The sequence below is a fragment of the Protomyctophum parallelum genome (genome assembly GCF_964188405.1).
Source record: "Protomyctophum parallelum genome assembly, chromosome: 7".
In the NCBI taxonomy this organism is placed as follows: domain Eukaryota; kingdom Metazoa; phylum Chordata; class Actinopteri; order Myctophiformes; family Myctophidae; genus Protomyctophum; species Protomyctophum parallelum.
The window spans coordinates 41,831,498-41,848,778 of record NC_139705.1 but is presented as its reverse complement, the minus strand read 5'-3'; the positions used below and the strand labels follow the sequence as shown (position 1 = coordinate 41,848,778).

The 17,281-nt window shown below is 43.8% G+C and overlaps 1 protein-coding gene across 1 annotated transcript; it reads right to left on the bottom strand.

Annotated features, from left to right (window-relative positions):
* Positions 1-6,237: 6,237 nt before the first annotated feature.
* On the bottom strand, positions 6,238-16,709 carry wnt7ab (wingless-type MMTV integration site family, member 7Ab). The gene is made up of 4 exons (XM_083769980.1): positions 16,349-16,709; positions 15,396-15,622; positions 11,183-11,454; positions 6,238-8,625 (listed from the first exon to the last, which is right to left on the bottom strand). Exons 1-4 carry the CDS (start codon positions 16,417-16,419, stop codon positions 8,143-8,145), a joined length of 1,053 nt encoding a protein of 350 aa, XP_083626106.1. The 5' UTR covers positions 16,420-16,709; the 3' UTR covers positions 6,238-8,142.
* Positions 16,710-17,281: the final 572 nt, after the last annotated feature.

Below are 17,281 nucleotides of genomic sequence, written 5' to 3'. Positions count from 1 at the left end.
AGCCCATACGTCTCTTATAGTCTGTATCTGTAGCCTACTTATCTAGTGACTGAATTCCCCCTTGCGATCAATAAAGATCTGTATCTATCTATCGATCGAAGCAGAAAAAGAAGGCGTCAAAATAATACTTAAACAGTTTAAGTTAAACTTTAGAGACAAGACTCATTATGGAGAATGTCCCATTTAACTTTCTCAAAATCTTTCTCAAGATCTACAAGAAGTAGATGACGAAGAAAAAGGGAAAGAAAGAAAGAAAGAAAGAAAGAAAACCTGTCTTTCACTGTAAAAATGCCTGTGTGTGTACTGTATGTGAATGGAAATGTTATAAAAAACACAGCAACAGGTGAAACCTTCCACTTTACGGGGCACATTGCGTCTCTTCCCCCCCTCCCAGAGGTTATTGGGACCACGCAAGCTTTCCATCAACACGTCTCCCCGCTGCGCTCACACACTTCCAGGGCCCCGGTGGGAGTGGAATCCGTAACGATCTGTGGGCTTAAGCATCGTTAACATTTCCCTGACACGTCGCCCCGGCCTCTCCTGGAGACCGCCCTGCATTTTCCCCGCCACGGTCGGAGTTGTTGTAGCAACGGGTTGAATGAAGCAGATGTGTGGGTCATCTATCACCTGACAGCTTCCACCGCCCCTCCCCTCCCCGCCTGCAAGCCCCTAATTTATGCTCCCCTCGGAAAACCGCAGAGCTGCAAGTTCACGAGGCGTCTCGTCCGCGACGCCTCGTGAGCTTGCAGGTCTGCGGTCTTCGGTGCGCCGCGCGACACTGTCCTGCGGCGGGGCGTAAATGTTAAGGCTTGAGCAAGTCATCACCGTGACAACCTGCCCGGTCCAGCCTCATCCATTACTCTCTGGTACCCTACCATTAGCGCACACAACACTTTTCTCCTCTGCTGACACGTTCAGTCGCTTCCCAAGTCTCTGAGATGGGCCCTCAATTAAGCTTGAATACCCCCCCCCTCTCCTCCCTCTCCGCTCTCAAAGAATGTCTCCTTTTGGGGCCCGGCTGTGCGTTGCAACACATTGCACTTGTAGGCCAAATCCCTTTGGGGAAGCTGATTTATCTTCATGATAGTCCTATGCGATAGCTCACCGCTTTTATGTGCGATTTTATAATAGGCTACTCTATGAGTGGGCTGATTACAATTCATAGCCTACTCATACTGCCATAAAACCCAGGCAATTACGGCAATCTTATGTTTTATGTCTAGTTGAATGGGAAGACATGAATCCTTTGTTAATTAATGTCCGTGGAATGAGCAATTTAAGATAACTAATGCAATAAGGGTAATGTTCGCTGTCTGTAAAGCTACAGGTCTTGAGGGAATTTCTCTAAGACCAGTGCTCCCTTATCTCAGTTCCCCGTCGTGTTTCATTTAATGAGCAGTCTCAGCGATGTGTTTCCTGTTCGTAGACTGTATTGTACCTGCTCTGCAGCGCTGATGTAAAAAACTATCTCTCAAAAGATGACACAATTCGGTCGATATCCCCATTATGTGAACAGTGGTTCCCAAACGGGGGTCGGGACCCAAATTATTTTGGGTCATCCCCAGACATGATTAGCTTAACGTGCAACCTTGTTTTCTCACGAACCTAAATACAGTATCCTATAAGTGTATAGGCTCTGTTATATATACATTCTGCACATTTCTAAAGTTACAAGTTAAAATAAGGACCTTTTAAAGATCAAATGCCATCTTTAAGACCTTTTTTATACCAAATTGTCTAATATTACGTAAGAAAGAGGCAAACATTGTGAAAATAGCCAATCCACAAGCTCACAACGCCTCGTTGTGACTTGTTGTGAGCTTAGTTCGGCTATTTTCACAATATTCACCTGTGGAAGCGAGTCAAACTAAATGTAATGACTCCCAGCAAGACGCCCTGAGTCCTAAAGGCAGAGGTCGCGTGCACGCATCTGCCTGGGTGACAGCAGACTGCTGGGCGAGCACTGGAGCTTTGGCATGGTGGGTCAGATCAACATATGGAATGAATTCTGTACTGGCCATATATTGAGTGTCAGATCAACATATGGGATGTCAGAACAGGTCAGCTCCATATATGGAGATCTATAAGGGTGGCAGCGGGGGCAGTGTCTTGAGTGTACAGGGTTTGATGAGGTCTGGCCATATATATAGAGCGTGTCTTGAGTGTACAGGGTTTCATGAGGTCAGATCAACATATGGAATGTCAGAACAGGTCATCTCCTTATATGGAGATCTAAGGGTGGCAGCGAGGGCAGTATCTTGAGTGTACAGGGTTTGATTAGGGCCCAGGTAGGCCGGGCCTTAAGTTTGGGGCCTGTTGCGAAGCGCGGCTGCACTAATAACTTTGCGGTGGGCCCGTCTAGAGTTTGAATGGACAGGTATCAGTCAAAAGGGAGACATGCTCTCAAAGGACACCTACAGACGGCTGCAATTCGAAACTGGCCCCCGTAAAATCTGAATCCCCCACCCACCCCTGTTCCCCCTCACTGTATATGTTTATTTTCCCTATATATGATGATTTCTGTTTTGACTATATAGTTGTGTATATTCGTTTCTAAATGTGTTGATGAATTGAAAATGGTGGGCCCTATTGTAAACAAGTGTAATGCTTTATGGTGTCGTCCATTTACTGTTAACAGTTTTTGCATTAAGTTGTACTTGAAATGTACTCTAATTCTGCAAACTGTTAATAAACCAATTAATCAATCAATCAATCAATCAATCAATCGAAGAGGAAGGACGGGTGGGCAAGGATCAACATATGGAATGTCAGAACAGGTCAGCTCCATATATGATGTCATGAGGCGTGACCATATACGGAGGCGTGATGTGAAACACGGAAATGCAGGTTTTCATAGTAAATGCAACCTAACGTCGCAACAATTCTCCAGTTCAAATTTGATTGCTATTTAAAATAAAAATAGCATAATATAAAAGCTCACCTGGCTGCTTGAACATCTGCTATTTTTGAAAAAGATAGAATAGTTTAGAATATTTTCACCACAAATGTTCTCTTCTGCAGGGTTCCCTGGCACATCTTCAGGTGGTGGTCTGCATGCAGCCACACATCTTCAGGTGGTGGTCTGCATGCAGCCCTGGCACATCTTCAGGTGGTGGTCTGCATGCAGCCACACATCTTCAGGTGGTGGTCTGCATGCAGCCACACATCTACAGATGGTGGTCTGCATGCAGCCACACATCTTCAGGTGGTGGTCTGCATGCAGCCACACATCTTCAGGTGGTGGTCTGCATGCAGCCCTGGCACATCTTCAGGTGGTGGTCTGCATGCAGCCACACATCTTCAGGTGGTGGTCTGCATGCAGCCCTGGCACATCTACAGATGGTGGTCTGCATGCAGCCACACATCTTCAGGTGGTGGTCTGCATGCAGCCACACATCTTCAGATGGTAGTCTGCATGCAGCCACACATCTTCAGGTGGTGGTCTGCATGCAGCCACACATCTTCAGGTGGTGGTCTGCATGCAGCCACACATCTTCAGGTGGTGGTCTGCATGCAGCCACACATCTTCAGGTGGTGGTCTGCATGCAGCCACACATCTTCAGGTGGTGGTCTGCATGCAGCCACACATCTTCAGATGGTAGTCTGCATGCAGCCCTGGCACATCTTCAGGTGGTGGTCTGCATGCAGCCACACATCTACAGGTGGTGGTCTGTATGCAGCCCTGGCACATCTTCAGGTGGTGGTCTGCATGCAGCCACACATCTTCAGGTGGTGGTCTGCATGCAGCCCTGGCACATCTTCAGGTGGTGGTCTGCATGCAGCCACACATCTTCAGGTGGTGGTCTGCATGCAGCCACACATCTTCAGGTGGTGGTCTGCATGCAGCCACACATCTTCAGGTGGTGGTCTGCATGCAGCCACACATCTTCAGGTGGTAGTCTGCATGCAGCCCTGGCACATCTTCAGGTTGTGGTCTGCATGCAGCCACACATCTACAGGTGGTGGTCTGTATGCAGCCACACATCTACAGGTGGTGGTCTGCATGCAGCCACACATCTACAGGTGGTGGTCTGCATGCAGCCACACATCTTCAGGTGGTGGTCTGCATGCAGCCACACATCTACAGGTGGTGGTCTGCATGCAGCCACACATCTACAGGTGGTAGTCTGCATGCAGCCACACATCTACAGGTGGTAGTCTGCATGCAGCCACACATCTACAGGTGGTAGTCTGCATGCAGCCACACATCTTCAGGTGGTAGTCTGCATGCAGCCACACATCTTCAGGTGGTAGTCTGCATGCAGCCACACATCTACAGGTGGTAGTCTGCATGCAGCCACACATCTTCAGGTGGTAGTCTGCATGCAGCCACACATCTTCAGGTGGTAGTCTGCATGCAGCCACACATCTTCAGATGGTGGTCTGCATGCAGCCACACATCTACAGATGGTGGTCTGCATGCAGCCACACATCTTCAGGTGGTGGTCTGCATGCAGCCACACATCTACAGGTGGTGGTCTGCATGCAGCCACACATCTTCAGATGGTGGTCTGCATGCAGCCACACATCTACAGGTGGTGGTCTGCATGCAGCCACACATCAATGTGGGGGTCCTTGACATGAAAAGGTTTGAGAACCACTGGATCAGGATGGATGGCAGTAGTCAGTGGTGGGAAACTACTCAGATTTTTTTTACTTAAGTAAAAGTATCAATTGCACCATGTGCGAATTATAAGTAAAAGTCCATTATTAAAAATGTACCTTAGTGAAAGCACAAAAGTATTGGCGTCAGAATATATACTTTAAGTACCAAAAGTAAAAGTTCAAATAATCTTTAGAAATTCTTCAAATAGCCAATGTACATAGGGCTGAAGTGGTTCGTGTATGTTTTGTAATAATAATCTTCAAACAATCTTCAAATAATTGTAGTGGAGTAAAATTACAATATTTGCCTCTGAGATGTAGTGGAGTAGACGTAAAAGTATTGAAAAGTGGAAATACTAATACAGTAAAGTAAAAAAAATCACACTTGTGTGAAGTGAGGGGCGCTGCAAGGGCATTATTTATACCAGCCAGACGTACGTTGTCATTTACTGCATTAACAAACATTCAAGAATTACATAATAACTGCCCTAAACAAACATTAAAGTCCATTAAAGACTTGGCTGGCAAACGTTTTTTTTAAAAGGCTGTAAACAAACAATAAAAGTCCATAGACTTGGCTGCCACATGACGTAATTTCAGGCTAGCGCCCCTCAAAAATACATCAAAATGGTACTTAACCCCTTTTGGTGTTTTAAACATTATGTTATAATTTAGCAATTGAAAAATAGCAGATCTACAAGCTCATAGCGCGCCACCGAGTGGCGCGCTATGAACTTGTAGGTCTGCTATTTTAGAAAAATCGTTAAAATGTGCCTCAAATCTTTCAGAAAATTGTCATGATTTAGAAAACGTTTTTTATTTTATTTTGACGTCAGGCCTGAATGGCATAAGTACAGTACTTGACTAAATGTACTTAGTTACTTCACACCACTGGCAGTAAGTAGTACAACCATAAATCAAACTCTCAGAGGCGTACCTGGTTAATTGTCCTGTTTCTGTATTCCATCAGCAGTAAACACACAGCAGTTTGAACAGTCTCTATCACATACGATATACAACTATGGCAGTGACAGTGAGGGTCGTACATAACACATCAGCTTGTCTCACGTGGGTATAAACAACAAAAGGATGGAGGGGAGGGGGGGGGGGGGGATGCATGGGATCTTGGACATTTGAATATGCAAGAGATATAAATAAGACATTCATATAAAAATAGCCTTTTACAAAATATACTCTATCAACCATTATTTTATATTTACCAAAAAGTGGAAAATGTGCCTGTGTTTCTTTCTGACTTGTGAAACCTGTGTCGTGTAAAAAAAAAAGAAAAGAGTATAGCCTGAGTTATACTGAGTTGCGCATTGGGTCTCAAGTATAAAGGAGGCATATTAAAGTTAACGGAGTCGTTCACCCCCCAAAATACTTATTTTCTATCAATTACACAATACACACCCCATGAAGATCTTTCTCTATATTGCATTGCTCAGCCAATCATTTGATGATTGATTGATTGATTGATTGAAATATTTATTAACAGTTTGTAGAATTTACAGTACATTTTAAGCACAAACTCAATACAAAGACTGTTAACTGTGAGTGGACGACCCAATTAAGCATTACACTTGTTTACAACAGGGTCCACATTGTTCAATTCATCAATTCATCATGACCAGGACATCGGTCAGTAGGAGACTCAGACTTCCTATACGGTCATCAAATTATTGGCTCAGGAATGCGACAAAATCAGAAAAATCGCCATGAATTCAAGGTTTAACCCATTCTGGGCGGAAACCCCTTTTGGTGTTTTAACTAAGCATTTTATTAAGCTCATAGCGCACCACCGAGTGGCGCGCTACGAGCTTGTAGGTCTGCTATTTTTGAAAAATCATGAAAATGTGGTGCAAATTTCGAATAATATTCTTTCACAGCAAACGTTTTTAACTCAAATCTTTGCTTCTGGGCTCCTGGAATTACATTTCTTCGGAAGAGGGTCAGCGGCCAATTACATATATTTTTGGGCATGAAAATGGCCTTGACATGAAAATGTTTGAGAACTACTGACATAGAAACATAGGTTTTTCAGAAAACTGTCAGGACATTTGTAGAATCATTACCATGTTAAAATGGGTTAAGGGGTGTGTAATTGATGGAAAATACTGCAAGTAATTTCTTGGTTGAACTACTCCTTCAATGGCTCTTTTGACTACGAAGGCTAACCCAGTACCTTGCATAACCTGAAACTTTCCAGAACCAGTAAATCTCTGATTGTTTTTGTTCAAGTTTCAATTATAACTACGACTACCCTGGAAGGGGGAGGAGGATGTACTGTACGTCATTTAAAAAAAAAACATAAAAACGTGAAAATAGCCGATCTACTATCTCACAATGCAGCCCATCGTGTGTGTGGAGTGTGTAGATCAACAATTTTCACTTTTTAGAAAGTAAGTTCTGAACTCAACATTTCTACAGGTACTGGGGACCTTATCTGAAACCGAGCGGAATAGCGCATGGAAACAAATCCAGAACTTGTGAAATACGTTACACCGCACGCCATGGATGGTACAGCACGTTCAGTTCTTGTATACCGGTAGTCCAAAAGAGCCAATATGTCAGCTTGAAGAGGGAGTGTTGAAATCAGTCAGTTTAGTGTTCAACCTTCTACCTCGGAAAAGGGTGGGATTCTCTAGACTAGCAGCAAACAGAGGTAAGACAAACTCATGAGAAAGACCAGGTCAGAGACATGGAGCCCACAGCAGCTTCAACGTGGAACAACACATTCCAGTCATTTCCAGTGTACAGTTACCGCGTGGACTTAGTTCCGATTGCATTTATATAAACCACAAACCTCCCCTCATCTAGTCATTGTTGTTCCAGAACGGATAAAAAAAAATCAGTAGTTTTCTTTAATAAAATAAATTAATATTAATTATTTATTTAATCTCTAAATACAGCATGTTAAATATTCCCGATGGCTGTGTCGTTTTATTTCTTTCTTCCGTCTGTGCATAAGGTGTCCTAGGGCTGCTAGGAGCAGAGAACTACAGCAGTCAGTCAGTCAGTCCAGCATTCCCGATCCAGCATTGATTTAAGAGCGTCGGCTAGTGTCCGTTTCCTCAGCCGGGCCGGCGTGTCCGTACACATCCCATAGCTTAAAGTCTTCCAGTCTAAGTGACTCACACTGCGGCTCCGTCCAACCACACTCGTCCTCGTTGGGTTGTTGTTTCCCTTTTATGGTGGATGTTGCACTGATTCCTCACATTGCACTCCAGCAAAAACACCAAAAATCCATCACGTAGGGGGTTGGGTTAAAGGGCTTTGTGTGCAAAAAGACGTCAGGCTCCACACGTATTCAGTAGCTCCACATTGTCGACGACTAGACTGCGAAAAAAAACCCTTCTTGTACAACTCAACAGTTCCTCTGTCCGTGTAATCATACAAAGGTCAAACTCAAAACACAAGACAAGACGTGAACAAAATGCCCCGCATGCATACGTATCCACACACACACACACACACAGACACCACATGCACACACATACGCACACACTCACACGACCGTCGTTCCAATAAATAATTTCACTTGCAGGTGTACACCTCTGTCCGTTCGCTGCATGTGTTGCACTTGACATAGCAACACCACAGGAACTTGCAGTTGCACTGCCACACGCGCGAGTACTGGTGCGTGTTGTAGCCCCGTCCGCAGCACATCAGGTCGCAGCCGCTGATCTGCTGCATCATTGTCTTGTTGCACACCCGGCCCTGCGTCCCCAGGCTCCCGGTGACCGGGTCGGCCTCGCAGTAGTTGGGCGACTTGTCTATGTACACCAGGTCCGTGTCCATGGGCTTGCGGTACGAGTAGGGCTTCTTGATCTTGAGGAACTTGGGCCGCTTGTGGCGGCTGGCCTTGACCGGCTCCACGTGCACGGCGTGCGCGTACTTCTCCTTGAGGATGTAGCCCAGCTCGCGGAACTTGGGGAGCGTGGTCCAGCAGGTCTTGGTGGTGCAGGAGCCGGAGACGCCGTGGCACTTGCACTCCAGACGCATGTTCTTCTCCAGGACCTATAGACAGACACACAGAAAGAAAGTTGGGTTAAGACCAACTACACCCACCCCGGTTGTGTTACTTATTAGCTTAAAAAACGTGCAGGAGAAATGCTCTATATGGGTGGGAGACAGTGGGTGTGCTTCAGCAGTGTGGTACTGTATACACAGAAGCCAAAATACTGTATCAGATTTCAGGCTCTGTGTGTGTAGCCACCACACACAATACACAAATGTCAGGAGTGATTGTACAAGGTGCTGAGTGACTGGGATCACGGCAAAACCCTGAGCCGATGACATACGTATACGATGACACCATTGCACCGCCACTCACTGCAACGCAGTCAGTCAGTCAGTCACACTGCAATAAGGTCAGCACCATTTAAAAAAAGTTTCATTCACACTTCTTACAACTCTTCAACTGCCATTAATTTGTGTCCCGTGCTGTCCTTAACCACTATATACTTAGTTGAAGGGAGTGAGTCTCTCCTGTTTTTTACAGCAAATATGTCAAATAATATATAGCCTAATAAGTTAATAAATAAATATAAGTTAACACCGTTGTGATGCGTTGTGATCTTGTATATTGTCTATTTTTGCTGAATGTTCGACGCTAGGGTTCAAGTAGTTGAATTAAAAAGTCAAAGAACTTGTAATGTTAGCCTACAATTACATTGTTACCTGGAAATAATCAGTTATTGTCGGCCAGCGACTCCGTCTTATACTAAATTAAGCATAAAACCCAAATGGAAACACAAGACAAGAGAACGAGGACTGATAAACAACCTGTCTTGGCTCTCCATTGACTAATCCATCAGCCGTCCTGTGACCAACACTTGTGACAGCCTTTGTGAGGACGTCATGGACCTGGAGCTGTGAGCGCCGCTCATGCTCATTGCTGCTGCTTTGATTAGCATAAATAAAGGCAGGGGGGGGGGGGGGGGACAGCCATCAAAACAGAGAGTCCATTTATTGCCAGAGACAAGGGGACGGAGTAAAACCACTGATGGGTTTGAACCATGAGTGTAGCTTTGCTTCGCTGGGAGGCAATTTAGCTGTCTAGATAAGCCAATCAGAACCCGAGGCTTCAGAAACAGCGCACAGAAAGGCAGCAGTGTGATCTGCCGGGGTACAATGTGTGAGAAGGAGGCTTTTCAGTCTGCGTGGGGACGCGTCGGTGGTGTGAATCGGCCCACTGTGGCACCCAGAGAAAGAAAGAAAGAAAGGAGAGGGAAGCTGGGTTGACTCGGGAAGAGGTGCTTCTTTCCTCTTCACTAACCCCAGTGTGGTGCAAAGAAGCCTCACCCTGGCTGTTTGGCACACTATTCCACTCAATCTTTAACCTCCAGACTTGCTGGAGTCTCTCAGTCTCTCCACAGTGTCTGCAGCCATGGATGCACCGAGCATGTGAACGCATCACAAAAACACTAAAGAACGACGGTCTGCTGCTGTTTTCGGGGATTATCTTTGTCTGACTGGCACTAGTCGTAAAAATGGAAAAACGCATGACTCACATGATGAGCAAAAGTTGTATGAAAACAGCAAACATTTCCATGGTACGTACTGACACATCACAACTGATGTGGGTTGATGATATTAGATAAACCATGTCAGGGAATCCAGCGAAGGTAACTGTATACTGTCCCAACAGTGCAGCGCATGGGGGACAGAGCTAATGCCCTTTTGTACAGTGTCAATCTGTTTTCAGCATGAGAGATCTGGGTTGTAATCAAACCCTGCCACTTAAAGAGCTCTTCCCCTACAAGAAACCCTTTATTCCGCTGCCTGTTTAATCTTGGCCCCGTTGCCCAGATCCCTGGCAAGATTCACCCGTCCGAAAGCACGGCGATGCCTCCTGAATCGCCACAACCACAGTTACTATACTGTGGCTGATGTCACAGTTGTTAATCCCCGTCATTAATTAACATCTCAACCTAACATTCTGTCATGGCTTACATGTCATTCTGTCTCCAAAGATTTGCGCTAATGAGCCATTACCCCATGCCACACGGTAAATGTGGTGTTCATTTAAAAATGGACCTGTACAATCAATCATTAAGGGTGAATAAAACCCATAAACAACTAGTATGTGAGTTGTGAGTATGGGTGGTGTCATGATCATGAAATATGAATTGTCGTACAAATAACTAAGATTAATGATTTAATTGTGTTTTTGGCATTGAACATTGGAAAATAAAACAAATTTTGATTTCTGTTTGCCTTTTAGACTTTGTAAACTACAATTGCACAGGATATGTCAAGTAACTATAAACAGAAATTACTGAATGACCGGCACCGATAATCTAAATAAATGCTGTACTATAGCCAACACTTTCAAATGTTTTCTATAATAGTGAAAATAGGCAATCAATGAAGCCTTGTGAGCTTGTAGATCAGCTATTTTGTATTTTTGCTATTTTTCAATAAATTAATTTATTCAGATCGAATTCTGACAATTATGCAAGGGATAATTGACGACGAGGGGGTCTAATCTCAAATAATTGCGATCAGGCCATCGTGTGATAATAATAACTGTGACAGGCGTGTGCGGTTGCGAGTTGTTGTGACCACCTACCTTGCGCCCAACCTCGTTATTGTGCAGGTTCATCAGCGTCCTGGCGTTCTGTTTGACCTCACGGGCGTCCACAAACACCTTGGAGAAGCCCAGTCCGTAGCTGATGTCGGCGGAGCACCCGCCCCACTTCCAGCCCATGCCCTTGCCGTAGAAACCCTGCTTCTCCTTGTCACAGCTGCAGTCGCTCAGGTTGCCCTGTGTGCATGCCGCCGTGATGGCGTGGGCCACCCCTGCTGCGATGATGGCATACGTGAACGCCGCCTCTTTGCTGCCTATAGGGAAAGACGGTAAGATGGAGGTAGAATAGATATTTTAATGAGTATTGTATGAATCTTCTCTGTCGGGTGGAAATTATGTCTAAAACTGTTACTTTTGAGTATTCAAATTTAAAAAGAGCAAAAGTATCAGATCTACAAGCTTGAAATGGTTCTGTTACTTTTTCTGTTTTTTTGTGACGCTGTAGTTTGCTCAAGTAGGGCATTCATTTACGAAAAAACACAAAGTCAATATATGGAGAATGGGCGATAAGAGGTTTCTCCCCGACAGAAATGGTATGATATTTCATGGCGGTTTTACATGAAGTACAAGAGAACATGAGGTAAATGGGATCACGTGAATCTTGCAGATCCACATGGGGAACAGTGTAGCTCCCATGTGGATGTGGGACTTCATGTGACATCACTCATCTGTGACGTCAGTCAGTCATATCTGTATATGACCAATCTATTTGGGCAAGGTTTCTGCCCCGATCTGAGCCCTATGTTGACTTCCATTAAAAGTATATAAAACAAAGTGGAAAGAATTTAGCATGGAGGCACTTCTTCAGCTTAATGGCAGATATTTGGTACTGATTGGTTGACACGTTTGCAAGATTAATTCTGAACAGAGACAGACAGACAGACTCACACACTCACGCACGCACGCTCGCATGCACGCACGCACGCAAACACACGCACACACACACACACACACACACACACACACACACACACACACACACACACACACACACACACACACTCACACTCACACTCACACAAACCCCACACAGACCGTCTTATAGACGGCCATGCTGTAAAAACTCAGCGATGCTCCTCCAGTCTCCGGGGAATACAATAAGCAGGGAGCAGAAAAAAGGCGTTTAACCATTAACAATATGTGTGCTTACATCACAGTCTTACTGACACATCACTCAAGGGCTGCAGTGTTCTGCAACCTGACCTGGAAACTCTCCTGCCTTTGAACCAAAATGGCTGTGAGAGGCACTGTCAATAAAACGTCATGAATAAACGGGCTTGTTGGGAAGGAAGAGTGTATTGATCCCATCAGAAACTGGTACGCTTTGTGCAAACTCATAGGAGGCTAACATTACAATCTTCATGCTGGGGTTATCTCTTCCAAGTCCAGCTACACAAATCATTTACGCACACTGGAGGGCCTGAATTATCGACAAATAATTTACAGTTAACCTGAAACAATTTACGGGAAGATCCCAAGGCAGGGTTTCCTGAGTCAAAACAAAAAATATGGGCCATGAGGAAATATGAGCCATAAGGAAACATTTTATTCAAGAGCCCAGTTTTATATCCATTTTGAGATTAGATCTGCTTCCACTCTGCCATAATGCAAACCATTTTTTCTCGTGGAGCACGCATGCAGGAACATGCACTGTGCGCAGATGCATATTCATAGATGCGGTATTTATCATGTTTCAAATAGCAGGTATCGCATTCGCCAGCATGTAAACAGGAAACCTATCGATGACAGCACGCATCATATCTATGTGTAAACAAACTCATCTTGTCTCTCTCTTTGTCTAAAACAAACGTGATACTCTCCCCAGCACTTCCTCCTGCAACGTGGTTGACTGTGAGGCTGCCATGTTTCTGATAAACATCTTGGATGCATGCCCTTGCCATTGAAGGGAAAAAAGGAAAACTCATATTGAGGCATCAATTATGTGGACGTTTTTATAGAGTCAATGGGCTCGTAGCCAGAAACGAAGGTGTGTCGACACAGTTGGCCAGTCCTGACTGCACTGTTGTTAATTTTTCCCCTTGAGTTCTGAATGCGAGGGGCTCAAAAACAAAGGATGGTATGCATTCCTTGTGATCTCGTAAGAACCAGTGGAAGAGCTTAAAAACAGAAGAGACACTGGAAAACTAAAAATGGCTACATAATGTCTACTGTAGTGTAGCCTACACAACTCTTTATACTCCACCTCTTAATATTACTCTAAGGTATAGCTAAGGTCCATGGTACTGAGCATCACCAACAGCACCTCTTAATATTACTCTAAGGTATAGCTAAGGTCCATGGTACTGAGCATCACCAACAGCACCTCTTAATATTACTCTAAGGTATAGCTAAGGTCCATGGTACTGAGCATCACCAACAGCACCTCTTAATATTACTCTAAGGTATAGCTAAGGTCCATGGTATTAAGGTCCATGGTACTGAGCATCACCAACAGCACCTCATATTCAACTATATGAGTAGTAGGGTCAGTTACTTTTCCTGTGTCCTCAATGAAAGCAGTGCAGGCTGCAACTAAGCACCAACAATGGCATTCATTTACACTCGTTCGCCTTCTACCGGCTAATCTGATCAGTGAAACCAATCTATTTGGCACGGCTGTCCAAGCCATAGCCTTGGACTCTTCTCTTAAGAACTATAGACCGAGAACCTTGACGGGCTTAAACCATTCATTCAGAGGAACAGATTGGGGAACACCACTGCTTTCACCTCAACAGCATGTCGAGATAATCCCCTCCCGCCAACAGAAAGCAGGAAAGATGGGCCCAAACAGCTGCTCCAAGCAATACTGACCATTGTATACAGAGGTATTTGGCCATATTGTTTAATAACAACTCTAGTGGTGGTGAGAAACTCTAATATTAAATAACTAACACGAGGCGAAAATAAAGCCCCTGCTGACTACAGGCAGTAACCAAAGAGATATATAATTTCAAAATATTGCAATGTTCTGTCGTCATGCTTTTAAAGAGAGAACACATTTTAACATACATATTTTATCATACAACCACATGGTCAACAGAGTTCTCACACAGAAAGCCACTGGTCATAAGATGCACTCCCATCTGCCTGTCTGAGACTATTGTATCAACAATGACAACACTGGTTTGAACTGGTCTTATTTCTTGTTTCTTAATAATTCCCATGAGTGTCGTTGAGGCCACTTTCAAATCTTTCTGTCCTCTTGACTTTTTTCCGTGGATGTAACTTATACCCGTGGTAAGATGCACATGCATGGATACAGTGTGAGCCACAGCACCCAACGTTAGACAGGATAAAGACTGGGTGAACATGCTGTCTCTGGAGACGCTGTCTGGCTGAAAAGAGAGACCGGCAACATTCACAGGAGCTTTGTTGTCGCACTGGCTTCAGATGCCTTTTATAAAATGCCCAGAGAGCCTCACTAGGCCTGTTGTAAATGACACTATAGCTGCTCATTGGATCCTCTGTAACAGTGGTTCTCAAACCTTGTTTTTATTTCAAGGACACCCATAACTCCGAGAGTATATTAGGCCTATTATTAGTAGTTATATTATTAGTATATTAGTATATTATTATTATAATATAATATAGCCTACACAGACAGGTTTAAATGGAAACAAGCCCTTAGGACTTTTTGTGTTATCATTTTAGCATTATTGTATACCTCTGTACTATTTTGCAAACTCTTAATAAAGTATTCAATCAATCAAAAACACATGGAACTTTGTACACTCTCAGAGTTACAGACCCGTAAGGGTCCATTTGTAACCCTGAGGGTCCCTCCATAAACCCCACTTTGAGAACCACTGCTTTGGAAAGTTGCAGAGGATGTAATTTTGCAGGTGGCACGATCATTAGAAATATTGCCAGATTTAGCGCAAGCCGCATAATTATCATATCCTGGAGCTTTGTACTGTACCTACGTTTGTCATGCAAGACTACATTCACCATTTTGATAATGTATTAAAGGATTAAAGGATATTGCACACAAAATAATTGTTAATTAGCCCACAACATGTAGGCTATTAACAAACATGGCTCCTTATTTAAACACGTTGGCAACTTTGCGCACTTGACGCACCTTTTACGCACACGTGGATGCATTTCTTTCATGTAAAGGCGCTCAATTTAAGGCATTTTAGCGACAAAAAAAAGTTTCAAGTTGTAATCCAAATGTAATTGACAGGTAACATACCCACTTTCAACTCTTTTCCGAAGACTGTCCTCTCTCCGAGCGCAGAGCAGTTCCAACGTCCGTTTTTGAACTGAAATTGACATTCGTTGATGCCCATTTGGGCTCCCTCTCCGATGACGATAATGGCATCGGGGCGACTTTGGCAGATAATCCGTTGTCGCGGAGCCAAACCAGGAATCTTGTTACAGATTATACTCGCACCTAAAGCGACCACCGACGAGAAGCCACTGTGAATGGAAGATGGATGTAAATGAGATAAGCAGACATGCAGAGCAGATGATGCAGTCCCTTCATTATAGCGAAGAACATTTTAGTTAGACTGTCCGAGGCTATTTTATTAGGCCTAAATGTCTTATTACATTTGGACATTTCTAGCATTTAGTTAATTAGGTTAAAACTTGAAACCCTAAAACAATTAACAGAAATAAATATAGCCTAACCCCTATAGGCTACAAGGCATTAATATAGCCACTAAACAGCAAAATCCTGTTAATTTGTAATAGTTTACCATTGGACAACATTTGGATAATTCATTACAAATGCGAATTAAAGTGTTAGGTCTATAATAATGTATCAATATGGCAATAGACTTAACAGCTTGGGTGTTATTGTCAAATTGACAAATTATATCCAATTATTTAACATAACAAAAAAGAAATTATAGCCTAATATGCGTTTTATAACAAACTTTTGTGTTTCTTTTTAAATTAAGTTCCATTATTTGCTGCCTTGTGCAGAGATGTTTTTTGGCACAATATGAATTTTGCCAGGATGAAAGGGGGATAAACTAAAGTCAGTAGCAACTTTTATACGTTTTATTTTTTATTTTTTATGTGTAGCCTATAAGCCCTATATAGGCTACATTTGTCAATATAGCCTCAGTCAAAAGCCTTTCGAACCAGACTGCAACATCCGCACCGGAGCGCACGAGAAAACACGTAAATGCAACTCACCCAATTTTCAAATAAACTATTGCTAGGCAAAGTAAAACTCTTAAAATCCAACGGCGAGTTCTCCGACTCATCGTGCCCCCACTTCATGCAACGATTCCCACGAGTGATGTCTTGTTCGCCTATTCTCCGATGATCGTCCACAACAACAACCGCCCAGGTAAGTCCAAAGAAGTAAACTCCAAGTGACGGATCTCATCAAAACAAATGTACAATCAAATATATCTCATGGCCTGGAGAAAAAAAAGTTATCCCCAAAGAAGTCCCTTCTTTTACGTGGCCCCTTTGCAGCGCCCTCTTGTCATTGCGAGGGTGTCACAGGTAACGCTTGGGGTGAGCAAGTGCGGTGCTTTCTCACAGTTGTTCCCTGGCTGGCTGCTACCCGCAGGTCTGAGCCGAGCTCTTATATCTGTCTGATCTATCTGGGGCGTGTTCACACCGTTCACAGGACAGGAGAGAGAGACATGCATGCATGGGGCCCTTCTTCTTCTTTCTGCATGCTGTGGAATCCCGCCAGCCAGGGTTGCAGGCAGACAGCCACTACATATTCCACTTGTTGTGTGCATTCACCTTGATTGATAGGCATTCCTAATGATTTGGCCATCGGGCATGGTGTGTCGACATCATATGTGGTTATTTAGGTTAAAAAACAAACCTTCCAAAACAAATTGATGGTTTATTAGTCCTAAATTATTAAAGTAATCCGGCTAAAACTGATATATTTCTGGAAACAGGCTATGCAACTGAGCGCAAATTAACGTACAGGACGGTACAGCAAAATTATGCTTCACTTTCATTCAACATATGTTGATGTAGTGCAGTTTAAATACTTTTTTTTAAACACATTTTCTTTCTCAAATAAAATTAGACGGGGCACTGGCGCGCGCACTGTGTCTAGTGCGCTCCAGTGTAGCCGTTGTACCTTTGATTGTGGCG

Excerpts from the sequence above, each read along its gene's own strand:
- wnt7ab (XM_083769980.1), bottom strand. The coding sequence starts at position 16,419 with ATGAGTCGGAGAACTCGCCGTTGGATTTTAAGAGTTTTACTTTGCCTA. Across the intron at positions 11,455-15,395 it reads CGGAAAAGAGTTGAAAGTGG|GCAGCAAAGAGGCGGCGTTC; the intron begins GTATGTTACCTG and ends CTTTCCCTATAG. Across the intron at positions 8,626-11,182 it reads ATAACGAGGTTGGGCGCAAG|GTCCTGGAGAAGAACATGCG; the intron begins GTAGGTGGTCAC and ends GTCTGTCTATAG.